General features: G+C 48.3%; 1 protein-coding gene across 1 annotated transcript in view; it reads left to right on the forward strand.

The window, feature by feature from the left end:
* The window catches only part of LOC132389288 (myeloid cell surface antigen CD33-like), a 114,947-nt gene that overhangs the window by 11,671 nt on the left and 77,316 nt on the right, over positions 1-25,960 (forward strand). Inside the window, exons 2-6 of the mRNA XM_059961790.1 lie at positions 6,214-6,307; positions 9,913-10,269; positions 18,658-18,822; positions 24,069-24,165; positions 25,206-25,278. Coding sequence (XP_059817773.1) covers positions 6,214-6,307; positions 9,913-10,269; positions 18,658-18,822; positions 24,069-24,165; positions 25,206-25,278 — 786 coding nt within the window. The remainder of the gene's footprint in view (positions 1-6,213; positions 6,308-9,912; positions 10,270-18,657; positions 18,823-24,068; positions 24,166-25,205; positions 25,279-25,960) is intronic.

The following is a 25,960-nucleotide window of genomic DNA, read 5'->3' on the forward strand; positions in this document are numbered from 1 at the left end:
CCTCTTTAATCGTCATAGTTTCCATAACTTCCCTACTTGTTTCCCTTACCTTACACAATTCAATATCCTTCTCCTTAGTGAATACTGAAGGAAAGAAATTGTCCATAATCTCCCCCATCTCTTTCGGCTCCACACATAGCTGTCCACTCTGATTCTCTAAGGGACCAATTTTATCCCTCACTATCCTTTTGCTATTAATATAACTGTAGAAACCCTTTGGATTTATTTTCACCTTACTTGCCGAAGCAACCTTGTATCTTCTTTTAGCTTTTCAAATTTCTAAAGATACTTTTTACATTCTTTATATTCCTCGAGCACCTCATTTACTCCATGCTGCCTATATTTATCGTAGATCTCTCTCTTTTTCCTAACCAAGTTTCCAATATCCCTTGAAAACCATGGCTCTCTCAAACTTTTAACCTTTCCTTTCAACCTAACAGAAACATAAAGGTTCTGTACCCTCAAAATTTCAAGTTCAAATGACCGCCATTTCTCTATTACATCCTTCCCATACAACAAATTGTCCCAATACACTCCTTTTGAATCCTTTCGCATCTCCTCAAAGTTAGCCTTTCTCCAATCAAAAATCTCATCCCTGGGTCCAGTCCTATCCTTCTCCATAATTATATTGAAACTAATGGCATTGTGATCACTGGACCCGAAGTGCTCCCCAACACATACCTCTGTCACCCGACCTATTTCATTCCCTAACAGGAGATCCAGCACGGCCCCTTCTAATTGGTACCTCTATGTATTGCTGCAAAAAACTATCCTGCACACATTTTACAAACTCCAAACCATTCATCCCTTTTACAGAATGGGCTTCCCAGTCTATGTGTGGAAAATTAAAATCTCCCACAATCACAACCCTGTGCTTACTACAGATATCTGCTATCTCCTTGCAAATTTGCTCCTCCAATTCTCGCTCCCCATTAGGTAGTCTAGAATACACCCCGATAAGTGTTACTACACCTTTCCCATTCCTCAATTCCACCCAAATAGTCTCCCTAGACGAGCCCTGTAATCTATCCTGCCAGAGCACCGCTGTAATATTTTCTCTGACAAGCAATGCAACACCTCCCCCTCTTGTCCCTCTGATTCTATCACACCTGAAGCAACGACATCCAGGAATATTTAGTTGCCAATCACACCCCTCCTGCAACCATGTTTCACTAATAGCTACAACATCATATTTCCAGGTATCAGTCCATGCTCTAAGCTCATCCACCTTTCTTACAATGCTCCTAGCATTAAAATAAATGCATTTAAGACATTCTTCACCTCTTCCTCTGTGTTTATCTCTAACAGTACAAAGAACTTTACTGTCTTCTTTTTCTTCCTTCTCCCATACATCAGTTCCTACACTCTGGTTCCCTTCCCCCCTCATATGTAGTTTAAATCCACTGGAGCCTCTCTAGCAAACCTATTTGCAAGAATATTTGTCCCCCTCCAGTTCAGATGTAAACCTTCCCACCGGAACAGGTCCCCCCTTCCCTGGAGAACTGCCAAATTATCTATAAATCTGAAGCCCTCCCTCCTGCACCATGTCTTCAGCCACGTGTTGATCTGCACTATCTTACTATTTCTATACCCACCTGCATGTGGCACTGGTAGCAATCCTGAGATTGCTATCCTGGAGGTCCTGTCCTTTAACTTGCTACCTAGCTCCCTAAACTCACCTTTCAGGACCTCCTCACTCTTCCTACCCATGTCATTGGTCCCTACATGGACCACGACATCCGGATGCTCACCCTCCCTCTTGAGAACCATCTCGAACCATCCACTGTTAACACTCAGACAATAAAGACAAGATTTCCTTTCATTTAAACAACTTTACTTTCAATGTCTCCATTCAATACAAGAGGGCTGCCATCTTTTCATCTCACAAACACTTTTTCCTCATGCGTGTAACAGGGAAGGTGCTCTTGCCTAGTAGATACTGTTGATTGAGTTGTCATCGACTCATGGCAGGTCTATGGAGAGTCCACAGGGTTATCGAGGCAAGATATGGAAGCTGATTGTCGGGCCTTTCTTCTGCACAGATACTGCTGCTGCCCAGGTTGGGACCTGACCAGAGGTGGCCTGTCCTGGACTTGGAGCCTGTCAGTCTGTGTTGTAGGGTAACATAATTGGGAGAAATGTACATAATTCAGAACTGCCAACATTGAGTTGGGGTCTCACTTTAAGAGGCTGGTCTGATGTGACGATGTTATTACATAAAGATTTTTAGTGCACTTATGTATTTGGGGTTTTGGAGTTCAATAAAATGCGTTATGAGCTTCATTAAACATAAAATGCCTCACTTTGCTTTATATCTGGAAACTTAAGTAGGTGACCCCGATACTCTCGGGCAATTCCAGAGTTATCGAACATGTCGGTTAATTCAGTCACTCTGAAATTGCCAGAGTTTTGGGAGCAAAATGCCGTTGCTTGGTTTGTGTGAGCTGAGGCCCAGTTTGCTTTGTCAGAAATTTCTACCAACGACACCAAATATGTGGTAGTGTCACTCAGCAATTCGAGTCTGCTCGAACAAGCCGCCTGAACACAGTAAATACTGATCACTGAAAACTCGCCTTTTACAGACTTTTGGACTTTAAGAGCCTGAGCGCACCAAACAGTTTCTCTTCTTACCCAGTCTCAGTGATGCTATGCCTTCAGAACTGGATCACACGCTGTTTTCACTGGAAAATCACCATCTTTGCTTTATTTCTGAAGAATTCTTTGTGCAGCAAATGCCTGATCCAGTTCGCATAGTCCTCGCTAATGCGTTTGTGCTGGACTATAGGGAGCTCGCTAAAACGGTTGATAGTCTACAGCAGTGCATCATTCCTCCTCCTTCCTCTGCGCCAGTAAGCTCTCAATATAAGCACCCCTGCAGCTGTGAAACCGATGATGTGGCACCTGTGTTTTTACCACACTTACTTTGGTACGAATGCCAGGAAGTGCCAACTGGCTTGAAGCTTTGACGGTGTCAAGGCATCGGGTCATCAGAGGTCTGTGAACACCAAGGCCATCCACTGTTCATTATTGATACACTCTCAGGGTGATGCTTCCTGGGCGTCAATAGCACTGTCTACTGATGAGAAGGCAAAGAGCGATGAAACCTCGCTGGAGGCCGCCAACTGCAACAGGATCCAGACTTACGGGACACGATGGGTAACGCTCTGCTTCAGCGGGCAACGTTACACATCCTGGCTGAAGTGGCCAGACCTCTGCTTGGTCCAGACTTCCTGTGTGCCCAAGGACTTGTCAATCTTCCGACTTGTGGATGTCAAGGACTTTGAGTCGCTACCCTGCTTCCCCAGTAAGCTCCCCACAACAGCTCTGTCAGGTACATGCTCCACTGCGTGTGTGGTTATTCGGCTGCTGGGTGAATTCCCAAACCTCTCCAAGCCCACATTCTCCACCACAGTCACAAAACACGGGGCTGGGCACCACGTTTCCGCAACGGACCCTCCAGTCCATGCCCACGTGTGTAGACAAGCTGGCAACCGCGAAGGCTGAGTTTGCCACAGGGAAAGACTTGGCACTGTCCGCAGTGATATAGCTTCACCCCTCCATATGGTCCCTAAGTGGTTGCCAGCAATAGAGTGATTACCAACGCCTTTACAACTACTATAAAACCATAGGAGTAGAATTAGGCCATTCAACCCATTGTGTCTGCTCTGCCATTCCATCATGGGTGATCCCAGATCCCACCCAACCCCATACACCTGCCTTCTCACCATATCCTGACCAATCAGGAAACGATCAGCTATATCCACAGACTTGGCCTCCACCACCGTCTGTGGCAGAGCATTCCACATATTCACCACTCTCTGGCTAAAAAAAAATCCTCCTTACCTCTGTTCTAAAGGGTCGCCCCACCATGTGCCCTCTAGTTCTGGATGCCCTTACCATAGGCTGAATATGGAGAGGATGTTTCTTTTTTGTCCCGCTGCGATTGCATTGCTTCCTCCACCTATCTTCATATCATCCACAAACTTTGCCAGAAAGCCATCAATTCCATTATCTAAGCCACTGACAAACACTGTGAAAATCAGCGGTCCCAACACTGACCCCTAAGAAACACCGCTAGTCACTGGCAGCCAACCAGAAAAGACCACCAGCCCTGATCGTTACCTGGTCCACACATCCAAGACTTCTCCGCTTGTTGAGCCGGAAAGATAATTTTTTCCAAAGTCGATCTAGTTAGTGTGCTCTGAGGACATTCCCAAAACAGCTGTGATAATCCTGCTTGGCCTTTTTGAGTTTCTGCTCATGCTACTTGGACTGAAAAATGCTGCACAGACTTTCCAACAGCTGATGGACTCTGTAATGAAAGGCTGAGATTTTCCTTCTGTTTTGATGGATGACGTACTTGTCACCAGTGAGTCAAACTCTGAACACCTATCTCATCTCCGCACACTTTTCCAGCGCTTAAGCCAACACAAGTTGACTCTTAACACTACAAGATGCTGTTTGGGTTGTCAGCTCCCTCAGCCATTGCATCTGGTCTGATGGGATGACGTGGTTACATAAGCATTTTTAGCACACTTTTTGGTTTGGGTTGTAGAGTTCAATGAAGTGTGTTACAGGTTTCATTAAACATAAAAGGCCTCACTTCATTTTATTCATGGAAACTTACAGTGTGAGTGGATGGGTGTGTGGGTGAGAAAGGGACTTTTTTTGCTTTTGAAGAACAGAGGGCTATGTGGGAGGGAAGTTGATCATAGAGTTGGACAACAAGATTGGCACAACCTGGTGGGCTGAAGGGCCTGTACTGTACCGTTCTATGTTATACTGAAAATTGTCAGTATAACATAGAACCAGCTGAGTGTGATATCCACTTCCAGCCACCACACTTTTGAAAGGATGTTTACATTCTGAAGAGAGTGGAACTTCCTGGAATAGTTCCAGGGCTAAGGAATTTCAACTCCAGTGGGATCATTCTTCTTGGGAGGAATGGAGTTGGAGACAAGATGATCAAAGTAGAAGACCATGGCTGTTTGAAATTGGGCGCTGGAAGGGAAGTGTTCCGATCAGTGGATGCTTCACGCGTTAATGTTGAGCACCTTTGCTCCATCTGCAACAGAACGCGGCTTTTCCAGTGATTACCCATATTAACTCTGCTTCCTATTCCCATTTCCACATCTGTCCATGGCCTCTTCCACTGCTGTGATGAAGCCACTTTCAGGATGGAAGAACAACACCTCAAATTCCGTTAGGGAGGTCTCCAACCTGATGGCATGAATATTGATTTCTCTAACTGCTGGTAATTTCTCTCCCTACCCCTTTCCCTTCTTTCCTTTCTTATTCTGCATTCTGGCTTCCCTCTTACCCACTTTCCTTCTCACCTGCACATCACCTCCCTCTGGTGCCCCCTCTTCCTTCCCTCTCCTCCATGGTCTACTCTCCTCTCCAATCAGATTCCTCCTTCTTTAGCCCTTTACGTCTTCCACCTATCACCTCCCAGCTTCTTACTTCATTCCTCACCTCACCTGGTCTCACCTATAACTTTTAGCTGGACCCCTCCACCTCTCCCTACCTTCATGTTCTGCCTCCTACCTCCATCCTTTCCAGTCCCGATGGAGAGTCTTGGCCTGAAATGTCAACTGTTTCTTCCTTTCCATAGATGTTGCCTGACCTGCTGAGTTCCTCCAGCATTTTGTTTATGTTGATAAGGGACACAAGTATCAACTGCTGGGCAGAAGAGACAAGAGAATGTGAGAGAGACTTTACTAGGCACAGTAGTGATGGTGTGTGACTGTCTGTCTGGAGGGAGAGGAGGAGAGAACAGATTAGTCCGAGCCTTTATACACCATTTGCACAGACAGCTAGGAGAGAGTACAAAACAGAGGAATGGAGAGAATTGCTATGCTTGGAATGGCCAGGATTTGAGGGAGCTTTAGCAGCATAACAATTCTAATATAATAACCATTTCCAAAAATACTTGGAATTACATTTCCAGTTCTATGAATGCCAGAGAGATTCACAGAATGACTGTGGGAAGGGCGTCAGCAGCTGTCAAAGCCGTTCTGTGAATGCAGTAAGACTCTGAACTGTGGGAGAGGCCCCGGGCTGGGATCATACACAGGTCCACTCCGGAAGGGAGAGAAGTACTCCAATGCAGCTGCGACAGCGAGGGATCAGCCTCACTGCCGAATAGCAGTTTGAGCCTCTGAGGAATTGCTGGGCAGGCAGGGAGGTCTGATTATCGATTCTCTCTTTCAGACTCCGAGAGTGCGAAACTGCCAGGCGATCTTGGATTGGATGATGATCAGGGAATTATACTTCCTCCTGTCACTCCTCCAAGATACATCAGCAGGTCAGACATGTTAACAGCTGAGAGTCGGTGTGCAAAAGCGTTTTCTCTCAGCTGTGATGGGTCTGTGATTTGATCAGAGGCCAAGTGAACTACCAGCACCCCTTCTCTATATAGATCTGTAACACCTCTGTGTTAGTAACATTACAATTGTCATCTGGGGTTTCAAATTTTTCACACTCTGCCCCCCCCAAAAAAACTCAGTGACCCCTACACCCTTCCCGTCTCAGATCCCCAAGCCCTGCACCCCTCCTGTGTACAGTGTCCCCAGCCCCTACACCCTTCTCGTCTCAGTGACCCCCCCAAGACCCTGCAACCCTCCTGTGTACAGTGTGTACCCAGCCCCTACACCCCGTCTCATTGACCCCCCCCAGACCGTGCACCCCTTCTGTGTACAGTATACCCAGCCCCTACACCCTTCCATTCTCAGTGACCCCCCCCACAGACCCTGCACCCCTCCTGTGTACAGTATCCCCAGCCCCTACACCCTTCCCGTCTCAGTGACCCCCCCAGACCCTGCACCCCTCCTGTGTACAGTATCCCCAGCCCCTACCCCCCTCCTGTCTCAGTGACCCCCCCCAGACCCTGCACCCCTCCTGTGTACAGTGTACCCAGCCCCTACACCCTTCCCATCTCATTGACCCCCCCCAGACCCTGCACCCCTCCTGTGTACAGTATCCCCAGCCCCTACACCCTTCCCGTCTCAGTGACCCCCCCCAGACCCTGCACCCCTCCTGTGTACAGTATCCCCAGCCCCTACACCCTTCCCGTCTCAGTGACACCCCCCCCAGACCCTGCACCCCTCCTGTGTACAGTGTATACCCAGCCCCTACACCCTTCCCTTCTCAGTGACCCCCCCCCACAGACCCTGCACCCCTCCTGTGTACAGTATCCCCAGCCCCTACCCCCCTCCTGTCTCAGTGACCCCCCAGACCCTGCACCCCTCCTGTGTACAGTGTATACCCAGCCCCTACACCCTTCCCGTCTCAGTGACCCCCCCAGACCCTGCACCCCTCCTGTGTACAGTGTATACCCAGACCCTACACCCTTCCCGTCTCAGTGACCCCCCCAGACCCTGCACCCCTCCTGTGTACAGTATCCCCAGCCCCTACCCCCCTCCTGTCTCAGTGACCCCCCAGACCCTGCACCCCTCCTGTGTACAGTGTATACCCAGCCCCTACCCCCCTCCTCTCAGTGACCCCCCCCAGACCCTGCACCCCTCCTGTGTACAGTATCCCCAGCCCCTACCCCCCTCCTGTCTCAGTGACCCCCCAGACCCTGCACCCCTCCTGTGTACAGTGTATCCCCAGCCCCTACACCCCTCCCGTCTCAGTGACCCCCCCCAGACCCTGCACCCCTCCTGTGTACAGTGTATCCCCAGCCCCTACACCCTTCCCGTCTCAGTGACCCGCCCAGACCCTGCACCCCTCCTGTGTACAGTATCCCCAGCCCCTAAACCCTTCCCGTCTCAGTGACCCCCCCAGACCCTGCACCCCTCCTGTGTACAGTATCCCCAGCCCCTACCCCCCTCCTGTCTCAGTGACCCCCCAGACCCTGCACCCCTCCTGTGTACAGTGTATACCCAGACCCTACACCCTTCCCGTCTCAGTGACCCCCCCAGACCCTGCACCCCTCCTGTGTACAGTATCCCCAGCCCCTACCCCCTTCCCGTCTCAGTGACCCCCCAGACCCTGCACCCCTCCTGTGTACAGTATCCCCAGCCCCTACACCCTTCCCGTCTCAGTGACCCCCCCAGACCCTGCACCCCTCCTGTGTACAGTGTATACCCAGACCCTACACCCTTCCCGTCTCAGTGACCCCCCCCCAGACCCTGCACCCCTCCTGTGTACAGTGTATACCCAGCCCCTACACCCTTCCCGTCTCATTGACCCCCCCAGACCCTGCACCCCTCCTGTGCACAGTGAGTATACCCAGCACTTACCCCCTTTCCGTCTCAGTAACCCTCGCCCCACAGACCCTGCACCGCTCCTGTGCACAGTGACTCCCCCAATCCTGTACACCCCTTCCCATCGCTTCCCCCCTCCAGATTTCTGTCTGATAGCCTCATAATTCCCCTTACTCCAATTAAACACTTTTCTAACTTGTCTGTTTCTATCTCTCTCCAATGCTATTGTAAAGGAGATAGAATTATGATCACTCTCTCCAAAATGCTCTCCCCCTGAGAGATCTGACACCCGATCAGGTTCATTTCCCAATACCAAATCGTACTGTCTCTCCTCTTGTAGAATTACCTGCATGTTGTGTCAGAAACCTTCCTGAACACACCTAACAGACTCCACTCTATTTAAACCTCTTGCTCCAGGGAGATGCCAATCGATATCTGGGAAATTAATGACCATGACAATTCTGTTATTACTACACCGTTCCAGGATCTGTTTCCCTATCGGCTCCTCAATATCCCTGTTACTATTGGGTGGCCTATAAAGAACACCCAGTAGAGTTATTGAACCCTTCCTGTTCCTAGCCTCCACCCACAGAGACTCCTTAGACAATCCCTCCGTGGCGTCCACCTTTTCTGCAGCCATGACGCTATCTCTGATCAACAGTGCCGCGCCCCCACCTCTTTTGCCTCCCTCCCTGTCCTTTCTGAAACATCTAAAACCCGGCACTCGAAGTAACCATTCCTGTCCCTGAGCCATCCAAGTCTCTGTAATGGCCACCACATCATATCTCCAAGTACTGATCCATGCTCTAAGCTCATCTGCTTTATTCATGATACTCCCTGCATTAAAATAGACACACTTCAAACCACAGGTCTGAGCTCATCCCTTCTCTATCATCTGCCTATCCTCCCTCTCGCACTGTTGACAAGCTTTCTCCATTTGTGAGCCAACCCCCTCTTCCCCAGTCTCTTCAGTTTGGTTCCCACCCCTCGACAATTCTAGTTTAAACTCTCCCCAATGGCCTTAGCAAACCTCCCACCAGGATATTTGTCCCCTGGGGATTCAAGTGTAACCCGTCCTTTTTGTACGGGTCACACTTGCCCCAAAAGAGGTCCCAATGATCCAGAAATCTGAATCCCTGCCCCCTGCTCCAATCCCTCAGCCACACATTTATTCTCCACCTCACTCTATTCCTGTTCTCACTGTCGCGTGGCACAGGCAGTAATCCCGAGATTACTATCTTTGAGGTCTTGCTTCTCAAATTCCTTCCTAACTCTCTGTAGTCTTTTTTACAGGGCCTCCTCCCTTTTCCTACCAAGGTCGTTGGTACCAATATGTACCACGACCTCTAGCTGTTCTCCCTCCCACTACAGGATATCATCGATGTGATCTGAAACATCCCGGACGCTGGCACCTGGGAGGCAAACTACCATCCGTTTTTCTTTCTGGCGTCCACAGAATCGCCTGTCTGACCCCCTGACGTTAGAGTCCCTTATCACTTCCTTTCCCTGCCCTTCTGAGCCACAGGGCCAGACTCTGTGCCAGAGGCACGGCCACTGTCACTTCCCCCAGGTAGGCTGTCCCCCCCCCAACAGTACTCAAACAGGAGTCAGTGCACGAGGCATGGTGGGTCTAATCCTACACAATGGGGTCTGTTGCATGAATGAGCCACCCAGTGACAAACGTTGCTCCTTCTCTCCTCAGCTGCAGAGATGCAAGAGTGGAAAGTCATCGTTCCACAGACTGTGACCGCGCAGAGGGGTTTATGTGCACAGATCCCATGCCACTATACCCATCCGTTACGTGAGGCTGGTTCAACATGGACTGGAATCTGGATTAATGATGAGAAGCCTCAGAGCATCGTCTTCCACTCCAAGCAGCCCAAAAAAACTGCGGCAAGGTTTCGCCAGCGGACACAGCTGTCTGGAGACCTCAAAAATGGCAACTGTTCCCTGATTATAGAAAACATCATGCAGGAAGATGAAGGTTCTTACTTCTTCAAAGTCGAATTCAACAGCAGGGATTACTACACCTCTCCTGAAACACGGCTTCATGTTTCTAGTGAGTTCTCCACATAATCACTCAATAACTGACGTTCACTAGTCTGTGGGAAATAACATTAAATGTGCTAGTTGTCCATTCACGTAGCTCACAACTTAATGCAGGCAAGTGAATGAAAACCAAAACAGACTCCCTGTTTGTGAAAATCATCCCCATAATATGATGCTGCCACCGTCTCACTGTACAGGCTGATGCTCGGTGATGCACCACCAACAACTCTCGGAGACGGGAGGCGAACGATAGGTTTTTATTAGCAGCAACACGGGGCACGGCATCTCGGAGACTGAGGGGGGAGCAGTGCCTCCAATCGCCTTTATACAGGGGTCTGTGGGAGGGGCCACAGGAGCAGTCAGCGGGGAGGGGGAGGCGTGTCCAGACAGGTATATATAGTTTACCACACTCAGTATTAGATTTATGCCACACATACTGCTTAGAGTTGAGACAAAAAAGTTCACTTTAGTCTCTTCTAACCACACAACCTTCTTCCAGGTTTTGACATTATCTTCCAGGTGACATTTTGCAGGCAAGGATTTGCTTTCTTTTTAAATCGGGGCTTTTTCCTTGCCACTTTTCCATAAATGCCTTTTTGCACATGGCCTTAGAGATTGTGGAGTCATAAACTTCATCTCCAGTTGCTGTTTTCTGGTGTGCACTCAGAGTGACTGCTGGTTTCACAGTAGCCTCTCTGGAGTCTACGTTTAGAGGGGCGGTGTGACCTAGGCCATGTGGATGTGATTTCATAATGGACTGTGCTAAGCTTGAGGTATGTTCAATCCCTTTGAGATGGTCTTGTACCCCCTTCCCCAGATTTATGCTACTCTATTATAATTTCCCAGACTTGCCTTGAATGCTGTTTTATCTTCATTTTGGTTTGGTCTGTTGAAAATCTACCGTACTGTTGGACCTTACAGAGAGAGGGGGTACTTATTCTTCTGAATTAATTGAAAACAGATGATCTTCAATTTTCTATTGGGTGAGTTGGTCAGGTAACACGGTATATTACACCTGAGGAAAGATAGTGTAGTAATTACAAAGGCGATGAATACTTTTCCAGCATCGCAATTTTGGTTTTTAATTTTTAGTAAGTTTTTGACAGGATTTGCAATTTTTCTTTTGATTTGACATGGTGCACGATGTTTTGTCGGTTAGTTCAGAAGATCCTACTTCAGTATATTTTAAATTTAGAAAACCAGACAATAAAATGTGAAAATAGTTGTGAGGATATGGAATACTTTTTCAAGGCACTGTAAAATTCCAACTCCCGTACTCAATACGTTGATTTCCAAAAGCCAATGAGTCAAAAACTTTCTCTGTGACCCTATCTCCTTGTGATGCCACTTTTAGGAAATCATGTATGTGTAGGAATCATGTATGTAGGAATCATGTATGTGTAGGAATCATGTATGTGTAGGAATCATGTAGTGTAGGAACCATGTATGTAGGAATCATGTATGTGTAGGAATCATGTAGTGTAGGCCCAGATCCTCAGTGCAGCACTGCTCACTGTGTAAGATCTACCCTGGTTGTCCTGCAGAAGTGCAGCACCTCTCGCTGAGCACAAACTCCTACAATCTGGAATATGCCAGACTGCAGCGTTACCTGAATATATCAGGTTTTGCTGTTCTACAGCACTCCTAGAACCCAACAATTTATTGAGCAAGTCCTGCTCTGGTTTAACTCAGCAAAGAACCAGATCAGATCAGAGGCAACACGAGTGAATCTGCAGATGCTGGAAATAAATAAGAACACAAAATGCTGGCAGAACTCAGGAGGCCAGACAGCATCTATGGGAGGAGGTAGTGACGACGTTTCGGGCCGAAACCCTTCATCAGGAGTGAAGTAACATGGGGTGGTCGAGGGGGGATAAGAAGTGGGGGGAGGGATGAAGTAGAGAGCTGGGAAGTGATAGGCTGGAGGGAAATGGGCCGGGGGAAGGTGGAGAATTATGGGAAATAAAAGAGAAAGAAAGGTAGGGCTGGGGGGAGATTATAGTGAGGGGGGGGGGAAAGAGAGAGAAAGAGAACCAGACTAAAATAATAGATAGGGATGGGGGTAAGGGTGGAGGGCAGGGGTATCAACAGAGGTCAGTGAGTTGGATGTTCACGCTGGCATGTAGGAGGCTACCTCGGTGGGAGATAAGGTATTGCTCCATCGACCTGCGTGTGGCCTCATCTTGACGGTAGAGGAGGCCATGGACAGACATGTCGGAGTGGGAGGGGTCTGTGGAGTTGAAGTGTGTGGCCACAGGGAGATCCTGCCACTGCAGGAGGACTGAGTGCCGGTGTTCGGCGAAACGGTCTCCCAGTCTGCGGCGAGGGGATCAAATCAGATCAAGTTTAATTATCATTCAAACCATACATGGATACAGCTGAATGAGACAGTGTTCCTCTGGGGGCAAGGTGCAAAACATACTTTCAAGATAGCGAGCGAGAGAGAGAAGACGCAATTACATTTAAAAAAACTCATGTATAGTCCGGTCCCTGAGCGACATGCAAGCTGATGGTTCAGCTCCAGCCGGTCATTTAGCCAGTTGAACACTGGAGGGCAGCACTGATGGGAGAGGCCAGCTTAGCTTCACTCACCTCAACTCTGAACTCATTCCACAAGCTACAGACTCACTTTCAAAGGCTCTTCAACTCATGTTCTCAGTATGATTTACCTTCTTAACACTTGCACAGTCGTGCGTGTGTGTTGAATTTCTGATAATTTCTCGAACTTCTAGTAATTGACCCCTCTCCTTTACCACTCCCTATTCCCATTTCCCTCTGTCGCCTTATCTCCACCACTACCTCTCGGGTGCCTCTCCCCCACCCCTTTCTTCCATGGCCTTCTGAGCTCTCCTATCAGATTCCCCCCTTCTCTTTCAGCAACCAACTTCCCCCCACCACCGTTTCGCCTATCACCTACTACCTTGTACTTCTCCCTCCACTCACTTACTCTGACTTCTCATCTTTTTTCTCCAGTCCTGATGAAGCGTCTCGGCCTGAAACATTGACGTTGTGCTGGAGGCACAACTGTGCAGGAGTTTAAAAGGAGGACAGCTTTACGGAGCGGGCGTCAGTGTGCAGGTAGTCAGAGTAGGTGGGGTTTGGCTCAACGGGCTTCGGCGATAATGGGTCCAGGCAAAGTAAGTTCCTTGTGAGGAATAGAAACAGGAAGAATGTCTGTGAGGCCTGTGTTCTGAACTGGGTGTCGGATGTGGGATGTCCGGGAGACTCCCAGCCTCCCAGACGGCCACATCTGCGCCAGGAGCATCGAGCTGCAGCTCCTTGGGGACCGTGTTAGGGAACTGGAGCTGCAGCTCGATGACCTTCGTCTGGTCAGGGAGAGTGAGGAGTTACAGGCAGGTGGTCACACCAGGGCCTCGGGAGACAGATAAGTGGGTAACAGTCAGGAGAGGGAAGGGCAAGAGGCAGAGATTAGAAAGTACCCCTCTAGCTGTCCCTCTTAACAATAAGTACTCCTGTTTGAGTACTGATGGGGGAGACGGCATAACTGGGGGAAGCAACAGTGGCTGCGCCTCTGGCACAGAAGGGTAGGGAAAGGAAGAGGAAGGCAGTAGTGATAGGGGACTCTATAGTTAGGGGTCACACAGACGATTCTGTGGACGCAGGAAAGGAAAACGGATGGTAGTTTGCCTCCCAGGTGCCAGGGTCCGGGATGTTTCAGATCACGTCCACGATATCCTGCGGTGGGAGGGAGAACAGCCAGAGGTCGTGGTAATGACATAGGCAGGAAAGGGGAGAAGGTCCGGAAATCAGACTACAGGGAGTTAGGAAGGAAGTTGAGAAGCAGGATCTCAAAGGTAGTAATCTCAGGATTACTGTCAATGCAACACAACAGTGAGAGCAGGAATGGAATGAGGTGGAGGATAAATGCATGGCTGAGGGATTGGTGCAGGGGGCAGGGATTCAGATTTCTGGATCATTGGCACCTCTTTTGGGGCAGGCGTGACCTGTACGAAAAGGACAGGTAGCACCTGAATCCAAGGGGGACCAATATCCTGGTAGGGAGATTTGCTAAGGCTATTGGGGAGAGTTTAAACTATAATCCCTGGGGGGTGGGAACCGAACTGAAGAGACGGAGGAAAGGGCAGTTGGCTCACAAATAGAGAAAGCTTGGAGACAGTGCGAGAGGGAGGATAGGCAGGTGATAGAGAAGGGATGAGCTCAGACCGGTGGTTTGAGTTGTGTCTATTTTAATGCGAGGAGTATCATGAACAATGCATTTAGGGATGAGCTTAGAGCGTGGATCAGTACTTGGAGCTACGATGTTGTGGCCATTACAGAGACTTGAATGGCTCAGGGACAGGAATGGCTACTTCGAGTGCCAGGCTTTAGATGTTTCTGAAAGGACAGGGAGGAAGGCAAAAAAGGTGGGGGTGTGGCACTGCTGATCAGAGATAGTGTCACGGCTGCAGAGAAGAAGGAAGTTATGGAGGGATTGTCTACGGAGTCTCTGTGGGTGGAAGTTAGAAACAGGAAGGGGTCAATAACTCTACTGGGTGTTTTTTATAGACCACCCAATAGTAACAGGGACTTCGAGGAGCAGATAGGAAGACAGGTTCTAGAAAGGTGTAATAATAACAGGGTTGTCGAGGTGGGATGGTTTAATTTTCCAAATATCGATTGGCATCTCCCTAGATCAAGGGGTTTAGGTGATGTGGAGTTTGTTAGGTGTGTTCAGGAAGGGAAAGAGTGGTTGTAGATGGGTCATATTCTGCATGGAGGTTGGTCACCAGTGGAGTACCTCAGAGATCTGTTCTGAGACCTTTCGTGATTTTTATGAATGACCTGGACGAGGAAGTGGAGGGATGGGTTAGTAAGTTTGCTGATGACATAAAGGTTGGGGGTGTTGTGGATAGTGTGGAGGGATGTCAGAGGTTGATAGGATGCAAAACTGGGCAGAGAAGTGACAGATGGAGTTCAACCCAGATAAATGTGAAGTGGTTTATTTTGGTAGGTCAAATATGATGGCAGAATATAGTATTAATGGTAAGACTCTTGGCAGTGTGGAGGATCAGAGGGATCTTGGGGTCCGAGTCCATAGGACACTCAAAGCAGCTGCACAGGTTGACTCGGTGGTTAAGGAGTATGGTGCATTGACCTTCATCAATCGTAGGGTTGAGCTTAGGAGCCGAGAGGTAATGTTACAGCTATATAGGACCCTGGTCAGACCCCACTTGGAGTACTTGTGCTCAGTTCTGGTCACCTCACTACAGGAAGGATGTGGAAACCATAGAAAGGGTGGAGAGGAGATTTACAAGGATGTTGCCTGGATTGGGGAGCATGCCTTATGAGAATAGGTTGAGTGAATTCGGCCTTTTCTCCTTGGAGCGAAGGAAGATGAGAGGTGACCTGATAGAGGTGTACAAGATGATGGAGGCATTGATCATGTAGATAGTCGGAAGCTTTTTCCCAGGGCTGAAATGGTTGCCACAAGAGGGCACAGGTTTAAGGTACTGGGGAATAAGTACAGAGGAGATGTCAGGGGTAAGATTTTTACTCAGAGAGTGGTGAGTGTGTGGAATGGGCTGCCGACAACGGTGGTGGAGGCGGATACGATAGGGTCTTTTAGGAGACTTTTAGATAGGTACATGGAGTTTAGTAAAATAGAGGACTATGGGTGAGCCTTGTAACTTTTAAGGTAGGGACAGGTTCGGCATTCTTCGTGGGCCGAAGGGCCTGTAATGTGCTGTCGGTTTTCTATGTTTCTGTGTTTAAGCCTATAAGAGGAGAGGCTGGACTTGATCTGGTATTGGGAAATGAACCTGGTCAGGTGTCAGATCTCTCAGTGGGAGAGCATTTTGGAGATAGTGGTCACAATTCTATCTCTTTTACCATAGCATTGGAGAGGGATCAGAACAGACGTTAGAAAAGTGTTTAATTGGAGTAAGGGGAAATATGAAGCTATCAGACAGGGACTTGAAACATAAATTGGGAACAGATGTTCTCAGGGAAATGTACGGCTGAAATGGCTAGCAGGAGAGGGCACAGTTTTAAGGTGCTGGGGAGCAGGTACAGAGGAGATGTCAGGAGTAAGTTTTTTACACAGAGACTGGTGAGTGCGTGGAATGGGCTGCCAGCAACAGTGGAAGCGGATATGATAGGGTCTTTTAAGAGATTCCTGCATAGGTACATGGAGGTTAGAAAAATAGAGGGCTATGGGTAACCCTAGGTAATTTGTAAGGTAAGGACGTTTGGCATAGCATTGTGGGCTGAAGTGCCTGTATTGTGCTGTAGTTTTCCTATATTTTTGTATGTTTCTAACAGTTTACTCTTTTCCAAAGATGCTGTCTGGCCTGCTGAGTTCCTTCAGCATTTTGTGTGTGTGTGTCTGATGATGATGGCTGGGCAAAGATTTATTCAATCTAGTCTAGCAAAGGTGTGAAAGGTGTCAGGGTGGGCCATTTCTAATTTGTTAATCTTGGCATTAGGTACATTGAATGTTACGTTGACATCTCCTTTTGGTGGTATGTAAACTGCAGTCGGGAGTTTGCTTTCAAAAAATTGATGCCATCTCTGTCCTTTTCTGATGCCACCCTGATCTCTGCAGCATTTTCTCCTCTAGCTTCCCGCAATGACCGAGGACACACTCAATCAGGCCTTGTGGATTTATCTTTGATTATCTGCCTGGTTACCTTTTTGCTCTTAATACACTTGCTCAGATTCAGATTTATTCAGCACATACACAGTGAAACGTGCATTTTTTTTGGCAAATCACATCTGGGGACGTGCTGGGGGAAGCCTGCAAGCACGGCCACACGTTCCAGCAAGCGGACAATTTCCAGTCAGACCAAAGAGAGTCTTTCAGCAGGATGATGATCTTCCAGCGACGGTTGATGTCCACTTCAGTCTTGGTTCTTACAAACAGTTGATGGATTGGAGAGTCCTGTGCAGAAAGCAAGATCAGGGAATATACATCATAGATGTGAGACCACAGCTTGAATAGTTTGTGCAGTTCAGGTCACCACTTTATAAAAGATGTGACGATACACTCAGTGGCCACTTCATTAGGGACCTCCTGTACATGATAACCAAGTGGCCACTGAGTGTACGTTTGTGGTCTATATCCAGTTTAAGGTTTGATGTGCTGTGCATTCTGAGATGCTCTTCTGCAGACATGCTGTTGTAACGTGCGGTTGTTTGAGTTGCCGATGCCTTCCTGTCAGCTTCGGCCAGCCTGCCCATTCTCCCCCATGACAAGACCATTTTGCCCACAGAGCTGCAGCTCACTGGATGAATTTTGTTTCTCTCACCAGTCACTGTAAACTCTGGAGACTGTTATGTGTGGATGTCCCTGGGGATCATCGGTCTCTGAGATGCTCAAACATCCTGTCCGGCACCGACAGTCATTCCATAGTCAAAGTCGCCGAACAGCAGCCGAGCCTCTTCAGCACGTCGGCAAACTTGGAGCTTCTGCTGTGTGATTTGATGTGCATTTGTGAGCAGGGGTGTCCAGTACACTGCCACTGAGAGAGTGCAGGGCTTCACGAGGATGTTGTTCGGTGGGGAGCTGTGAGGAATGATTTGCAAAGCTTATTTTCTTTACAGTGGATGTGCTGAAATGATGTGCATTAGGAGAGGCTGAGACAGAGTAAACAGGAAGAACCGTTTATCTTTGTAGAGGAGTCAAAGCCAAAGGCTATGGATTGGTAGTGGGATTAGAGGACAGAAGTTTGGAACTCACTGCTCGACGGCCAGGTACTCTCACCCATTGAAAAGTGCATGGGCTGCTATTTGATAGCGGTGTCCTGCGGGTCTATGGGGAGCACGCTGAACGGTGGCAGCCAGTACAACACAAATGGCCTGCTGCAATGTAGTTCTGCTGACTGGATGACTCGAGGACTCGGGCTGAACTGTTCAGCCTATCAGAGCGTTAAAGCACAGTGACCGTCTCCACCAAACACAAAAGTGCCTGAAAGAGAGAAGCCAGCCATTCGGCTTCTCGATTCCATGCCTGTGTTCCTGCCCCATACGAGACTTTTCCTTCCCCTTTCCATTGCCACCAGCCCCCCCCACCACCTCCCATACCCACGTCCTTCCACTCATCTGCTCTTCCCATAAACTGGTCCTGTGTGCTCCCTCATGAATCTGGCAAATCCCTCCCTCCCTCTGCACCCCTGGAAAATAAATTCTCCTGAAATCCCTATCAGATTATCAAGGATTGTCTGAGGTTGGCAGACTAGGACTTTGCCAGAAACATCAATCCCAAGTTTCAGCTCTCCCTTTCCGAGCAATCAGTCTGTACAAGCTTCCGTGACCATCATACGCTCCATCATTGAGGGAACATCCCGAAATATCCTTTCTCTTGAATGACTGGAATTTCTATCTGGAATGATGCATTTGGTGACACTGACCTAAAAGGATGCATTTCTCTGTGCATTAGATTTCACAGATAAACCCTCGATACTCGCTGCTGAAATGGTTCCAGGAAAGCCTATGAAAATAAAGTGCACCTTCAACACCATGTGTAAAGGAACAACACCTACCTTAACCTGGATCACACCTGCAGAAGTACCAACGTCAAACAGGAGCAGCGTAACCCAAAAGGGTAACACTCTGATATATAACTCATTCCTGACTCTGACCCCGGAGCTCAAACACCTCGGGCAGAAAATCACATGCAGAGTCAGCTACCCATCGGTTTCCTCGGAACAGACCCTCACACTAACCGTACGGAGTAAGTATGGAGGTGATTCATTCTACACAACAAGGTCCCACAGACAACACTCGGACGTCCCACTGTGCAAGGCTCAGCCGGTTTTGTAAAGCCAACAGATCAGTGTGTCATCAGTGCTGCCCTCCGCATGCCACACCCCCACGCCGTTGTTTCTCCACTGATGCTCCACAGTCCTGTCTCACCGGTAACACTTTGCTCTGACAGTCCAGTCCTGTCTCACCGGTAACACTTTGCTCTGACAGTCCAGTCCAGACCTGTCTCACCGGTAACACTTTGCTCTGACAGTCCAGTCCAGTCCTGTCTCACCGGTAACACTTTGCTCTGACAGTCCAGTCCTGTCTCACCGGTAACACTTTGCTCTGACAGTCCAGTCCAGTCCTGTCTCACCGGTAACACTTTGCTCTGACAGTCCAGTCCAGTCCTGTCTCACCGGTAACACTTCGCTCTGACAGTCCAGTCCAGTCCTGTCTCACCGGTAACACTTTGCTCTGACAGTCCAGTCCTGTCTCACCGGTAACACTTTGCTCTGACAGTCCAGTCCAGTCCTGTCTCACCGTTAACACTTTGCTCTGACCGTCCAGTCCAGTCCTGCCTCACCGGTAACACTTTGCTCTGACAGTCCAGTCCAGTCCTGCCTCACTGGTAACACTTTGCTCTGACAGTCCAGTCCTGCCTCACCGGTAACACTTTGCTCTGACAGTCCAGTCCTGTCTCACCGGTAACACTTTGCTCTGACAGTCCAGTCCAGTCCTGCCTCACCGGTAACACTTTGCTCTGACAGTCCAGTCCTGTCTCACCGGTAACACTTTGCTCTGACAGTCCAGTCCAGTCCTGTCTCACCGGTAACACTTTGCTCTGACAGTCCAGTCCTGTCTCACCGGTAACACTTTGCTCTGACAGTCCAGTCCTGTCCTGTCTCACCGGTAACACTTTGCTCTGACAGTCCAGTCCAGTCCTGTCTCACCGGTAACACTTTGCTCTGACAGTCCAGTCCTGTCCTGTCTCACCAGTAACACTTTGCTCTGACAGTCCAGTCCAGTCCTGTCTCACCGGTAACACTTTGCTCTGACAGTCCAGTCCTGTCCTGTCTCACCAGTAACACTTTGCTCTGGCAGTCCAGTCCTGTCCTGTCTCACCAGTAACACTTTGCTCTGACAGTCCAGTCCAGTCCTGTCTCACCGGTAACACTTTGCTCTGACAGTCCAGTCCAGTCCTGTCTCACCGGTAACACTTTGCTCTGACAGTCCAGTCCTGTCTCACCGGTAACACTTTGCTCTGACAGTCCAGTCCTGTCTCACCGGTAACACTTTGCTCTGACAGTCCAGTCCTGTCCTGTCTCACCGGTAACACTTTGCTCTGACAGTCCAGTCCAGTCCTGTCTCACCGGTAACACTTTGCTCTGACAGTCCAGTCCTGTCCTGTCTCACCAGTAACACTTTGCTCTGACAGTCCAGTCCAGTCCTGTCTCACCGGTAACACTTTGCTCTGACAGTCCAGTCCTGTCCTGTCTCACCAGTAACACTTTGCTCTGGCAGTCCAGTCCTGTCCTGTCTCACCAGTAACACTTTGCTCTGACAGTCCAGTCCAGTCCTGTCTCACCGGTAACACTTTGCTCTGACAGTCCAGTCCAGTCCTGTCTCACCGGTAACACTTTGCTCTGACAGTCCAGTCCTGTCTCACCGGTAACACTTTGCTCTGACAGTCCAGTCCTGTCTCACCGGTAACACTTTGCTCTGACAGTCCAGTCCTGTCCTGTCTCACCGGTAACACTTTGCTCTGACAGTCCAGTCCTGTCTCACCGGTGACACTTTGCTCTGACAGTCCAGTCCTGTAATTACTCCATGCTGAGTGCTGGGCACAGATGGTGAACACCCCCCCCCCCCCGCCCAAGACAATGTGACACCCGCACCTTGCAGCTTTCACTTAGTATCCTCCCCAGCCATTAATGAATGTATTTATCGAGATGCCTGGGAGAGTCGGCACCTCTGGCCCTCAATCTGTGCTGCCCAGCATCCCCTGATTTAACCCTCGGCCAACCACAATTACCAATTAACCCACCAACCGTTGGATATAGCTTTGGACTGTAGGAGGGAACTGATGGACCTCGTGGCCCTGGGGAGGGTGTACAAACTCCTTACAGGGAATTGAACCCTGGTCACTGGAACTGTAAAGCATTGAGATACCGTACTGCCCCTAATAATGTTCTGCATTTACTTATTGTCATTTCTGGTATCTGTTTCATAATTTCATTACAAGTCCCCTGAACATACAGTACATTCTCATTACAAATCATTCTCTTGTGCATGTTACCTTCATTCCATTTGGGAGAGCAAATTACCTTCATTACAGGCCATCCTTGTGTGTAGTCCTATTTCATTATAGGGTATCCTAGTGTGTCGTCCTCCTTCATTACAGACCATCCTCATGTGTAGTCCTTCATTACAAGCCAGCTTAGTGTGTAGTCCTTCATCATGGCCAACTTAGTCCTCATTCATTATAGGCCACCCTGGTGTCCGGTTTTAGTCCTCCATTACAGACCATCCTTGTGTGCAGTCTTTCTTTTCTAGCTATCTTAGTATGTAGTACCCCTTCATTATAGACTATCCTATTGTGCAGTCTTTCATTACAGGCCAACCGAGTGTGCAGTACTTCATTACAACCATCCTAGTGTGTAGTCCTCCATTACAACACAGCCTAGAGTATAATACTCCTTCATTGCAGTCCATTCTACTGTGTAGTCCTCCATCATTACAGGCCTTTGTCACATGTAGTCCCTCATTACAAGTTCGCCTTGTGTGTAGTCCTTAATTACATGCCAACCTAGTGAGTATTCCTTTATTACAGGCCATCCTAGTGTGTAGTCCTCCTTCATTACAGGCCATTGTAATATGTTGTCCTTCATTTCAAGCCATCCTAGTGTGCAGTCCTCTATTATGGGCCAACCTAGTTTGTAGTCCTTCATTACAGACCAACCTTGTATGTAGTCCTTCATTACAGTCTGTACTACTGTGTAGTTGTCTATTAGAGGACAGACTAGTGTATAGTATTGGTTCATTACAGGTCATCCTAGTCCTCCTTCATTATAGGACATTATCATGTGTAGTCCTTCATTACAGTCCATCTTCATGTGCAGACCTCCATTACAGATCATTCTGGTGCGTAGCATTGCTTCATTCAGGCCAGCCAGGTATGTAGTCCTCATTCATTACAGGCCATCTTAATATGTAGTGCTTCATTACAGACCAGCCTAGTGGGTAGTATTACTTCATTATAGGTCATCCTATTTTGTACTCCTCCTTCATTACAGGTCATCCTAGTGTGTAGAACTCCTTCATTACAGGCCATTATAGTGTGTAGTTCTTCATTACAGACTAGCCGAGCGTGTTGTCCACCTTCATTACAGGTTATCCTAGTTTGTAATGCACCTTCATTACAGGCCATCATAATATGTAGTCCTTCATTACAAGCCAGTCTAGTGTGCAGTCCTCCACTGCAGGCCATCCTTGTGGATAGACCTCCTTCATTACAGTCCATCCTAGTGCGTATTCCTCCAGTACAGGTCTATTCCTCCAGTACAGGCCATATTAGTGTGTAGTCCTCCATTACAGACTATCCTCATGTGTAGTCTTTCATTACAGGCCACCCTCTTGTCAATTATAAGTCCTTCTACTGTGTAGTATTCCTTCATTACAGGCCATCCAAGTATGTAGTCCTTCATAGAACATAGAATAGTACAGCACATTACAGGCCCTTCAGCCCACAATGTTGTGCTGACCCTCAAACCCTGCCTCCCATATAACCCCCACCTTAAATTCCTCCTGTCTAGTAGTCTCTTAAACTTCACTAGTGTATCTGCCTCCACCACTGACTCAGGCAGTGCATTCCACACACCAACCACTCTCTGAGTGAAAAACCTTCCTCTAATATCCCCCTTGAACTTCCCTCCCCTTACCTTAAAGCCATGTCCTCTTGTACTGAGCAGTGGTGCCCTGGGGAAGAGGCGCTGGCTGTCCACTCTATCTATTCCTCTTAATATCTTGTACACCTCTATCATGTCTCCTCTCATCCTCCTTCTCTCCAAAGAGTAAAGCCCTAGCTCCTTTAATCTCTGATCATAATCCATACTCTCTAAACCAGGCAGCATCCTGGTAAATCTCCTCTGTACCCTTTCCAATGCTTCCACATCCTTCCTATAGTGAGGCAACCAGAACTGGACACAGTACTCCAAGTGTGGCCTAACCAGAGTTTTATAGAGCTGCATCATTACATCGCGTCTCTTAAACTCTATCCCTCGACTTATGAAAGCTAACACCCCATAAGCTTTCTTAATTACCCTATCTACCTGTGAGGTGACTTTGATGGATCTGTGGACATGTACCCCCAGATCATCCTCATGTATAATCCTCCATTGCAGGTCATCCTAGTGTGTAGTCTTCCTTCATTACAGGCATTCCTAATGTGTGGTCCTCCATTACAGGACACCCTAGTGTGTAGTAATCCTTCAGTACAGGCTATCCTAGGGTGGTCCAGCCTAGTGTGTATTCCTCTTTCACTACAGACCATCCTGGTGTGTAATCCATTACAGGACAGCCAAGTGGGTAGTATTGCTTCATTACTGGCCATCCTCGTGTGTAGTCTTTCATTACAGGCTATACAAGTATGTAGTCCTCTCTGATTACAGGTCAGCCCGTTGTGTAGTCCTCCATTACAGCCCACCTTAGTGGGCAGTCCTTCATTACTGGCCATCCAGTGTGTAGTCCTCCTTCATTACAGGCCATCCTAGTGTGTAGTACTTCATTACAGGCCATTCTAGTTTGAGGTGGTACCACACAAAGGGTGGGTGATGGCATGGCATGGTTAACCGTGGCTAAGAGTTTGTAAGTGACACTGATATGCCATCAGGAAAGTTGGCTTGCTGGTCTTGCCCAGTCTGGCCAACAAGTGATCTCAACCTCACTCCAACATTGTTTGTTCTTCATTGCTCTGTGAAATAGCCACTCAGCTTGAGAAATGGTGATGTCCTTGTTACCCCATGTTGGTAGACATTGACCCTTGGTTTGTTCTGGGGGATGCTCAGCGACACCACACTGAAGCTGGTCTGCTGGCTGTTTTTACAGATGAGAGTGCTACTATCTGGAAAAAAGTGTTGATCACAACAGGGATCGTTTTCTGCATTGCACTGGCTGGATTTTTCATCTACAGGTACATCCAAAAGTGAGTGTGAATCAACTTATTTAAAATAATCCTTATTCACAACTGCTTCTACTGAGCCAGCTCCTGTTCAGTATTCCCACTAAGTAGCGTAAAGCCTCCATTGCTCACGTTGAGGTGAAAGATGCGGGTAAGCCAGAGTTTCAACTCGGATGCTGCCTGGAATGTTGAACACGGAAAGGCTCAATGAGTTCGGGCTTTCTTCTTTGGAGTGAAGGAGGGTGGGAGGTAACTTGATAGAGGTGTAAAGAATGATAAAGGGTGTAAATAGAGAGGACAAGATGGACTTGGCTAATATGAGGGTCCATAATTTTAAGGTGATTGGAGAAAAGTGTAAGGGGATGTCACAGGGAGTGTGGGTGCATGGAAAGCACTGCTAGGGATGGTAGGAGAGGCAGATACCTTGAGAAACTTTCAGGTACATGAATGAAAAATTGGAGGGCTAAGTGGGAGGAAAGGATTAGATTGATCTTGGAGTAGGTTAAAAGGTTGGCACAACATTGAGGATGAAAGAATTTGAACTATGTCCTAAGCTGGCACTCACTGGTGACCCTGTGATTTCACACCCGCTGCCTGGATAAGCAGGTCTTCACTGCAGATGTCAGAAAGTAACCAGACATCTTTCTCTTTGACTTAACTTCACAACATTGATACTGGGAATGAGAAGCTACAGTTTTCAGGACAATTCGGGCTGGTTCCCATTCTCTCGGTAACTAGACTGAGGATTTCAAGACGATGAAGGATTTGACGCGAAGATGTTTTGCTGTGGGGAAACTAGAACCAGGGGCCTCTGAGGCATTGGGGGGAAACATCACCACTCACAGCAGCAGGGAAGTTGTTGAGGAAAAGAAAAACAAAGAGAAGCTGAATAACCACACAAGGAAGAAGAAAGGGGAGAGAGGGACAGAAGGCTCATACTGTGCCATGTGGACAGAAGACGTGAGCAGGCAATCTGGCAATCATGATCTTAGGCTTGAGTCTGTGTATGGGCAGTCCCAATGCTCTGATGTGTACTAAACTCAGTGTGATCTCTGTTATTCCAGGAGAAAAGAAAAGAGGGCGCCAGAGATCAAGGAGTCCACAGTCATCTATAGTCCTCCCTTTGAGATCCATCAGGTACCGGAACTCTCCTACTTAACCGGGAGCATTCCTCTGTATACTTTGTATTCCCAGATGGAAACCCACCTACCCGCAGCATGGCATTTCCACCTTTCACTTCTTTATGACCTGGGAGACCATTCAGTCCATTGAATCGGTGACAGCTCACTCCATCCCATCCCCTTACTAATTCTCCTTGCAACCTCTTCTCCATGGTTTTCCATCAACTCCCTCCAGATTATACTACTCACCCACAAGCTAGGGGCAGATTAACTCACTGACCCTCACATCATGGGGATGTGGAAGGAAACCGGACACCTAGGGGGGCGGGCAGGGAGAATGTCAACAGCAAATTGTACGGATATGGCCAGAGGTTTGGCACTGTCCTCGCAGCACCACTGTGCCTTGACCTGCAGTTTCATGGATTTTCCTCTCTGTCTCCCATAGCAAGAGAGAGGAATGTGCCATTGTTACCATTTGCTGACATTCCCATCCCTATTGCATGGGAGTACTGCACCTCAGGAGGGAAGGGATGGAGGGGGTTGCCCACGTTGAACCAGCAAATCCTCTGCCCTGTCAAGGAGGAGCAGGGACCTTCTCTGCAGAGTCCTGAGTCTAAAATTTGTCCCTCACAATCATTCCTGAAATTATAGAAGTCACCATTACCATGCTGCCTGGGAACATTGGCAGTGTCAAAGCT

Source organism: Hypanus sabinus, unplaced genomic scaffold (assembly GCF_030144855.1).
Source record: "Hypanus sabinus isolate sHypSab1 unplaced genomic scaffold, sHypSab1.hap1 scaffold_526, whole genome shotgun sequence".
In the NCBI taxonomy this organism is placed as follows: domain Eukaryota; kingdom Metazoa; phylum Chordata; class Chondrichthyes; order Myliobatiformes; family Dasyatidae; genus Hypanus; species Hypanus sabinus.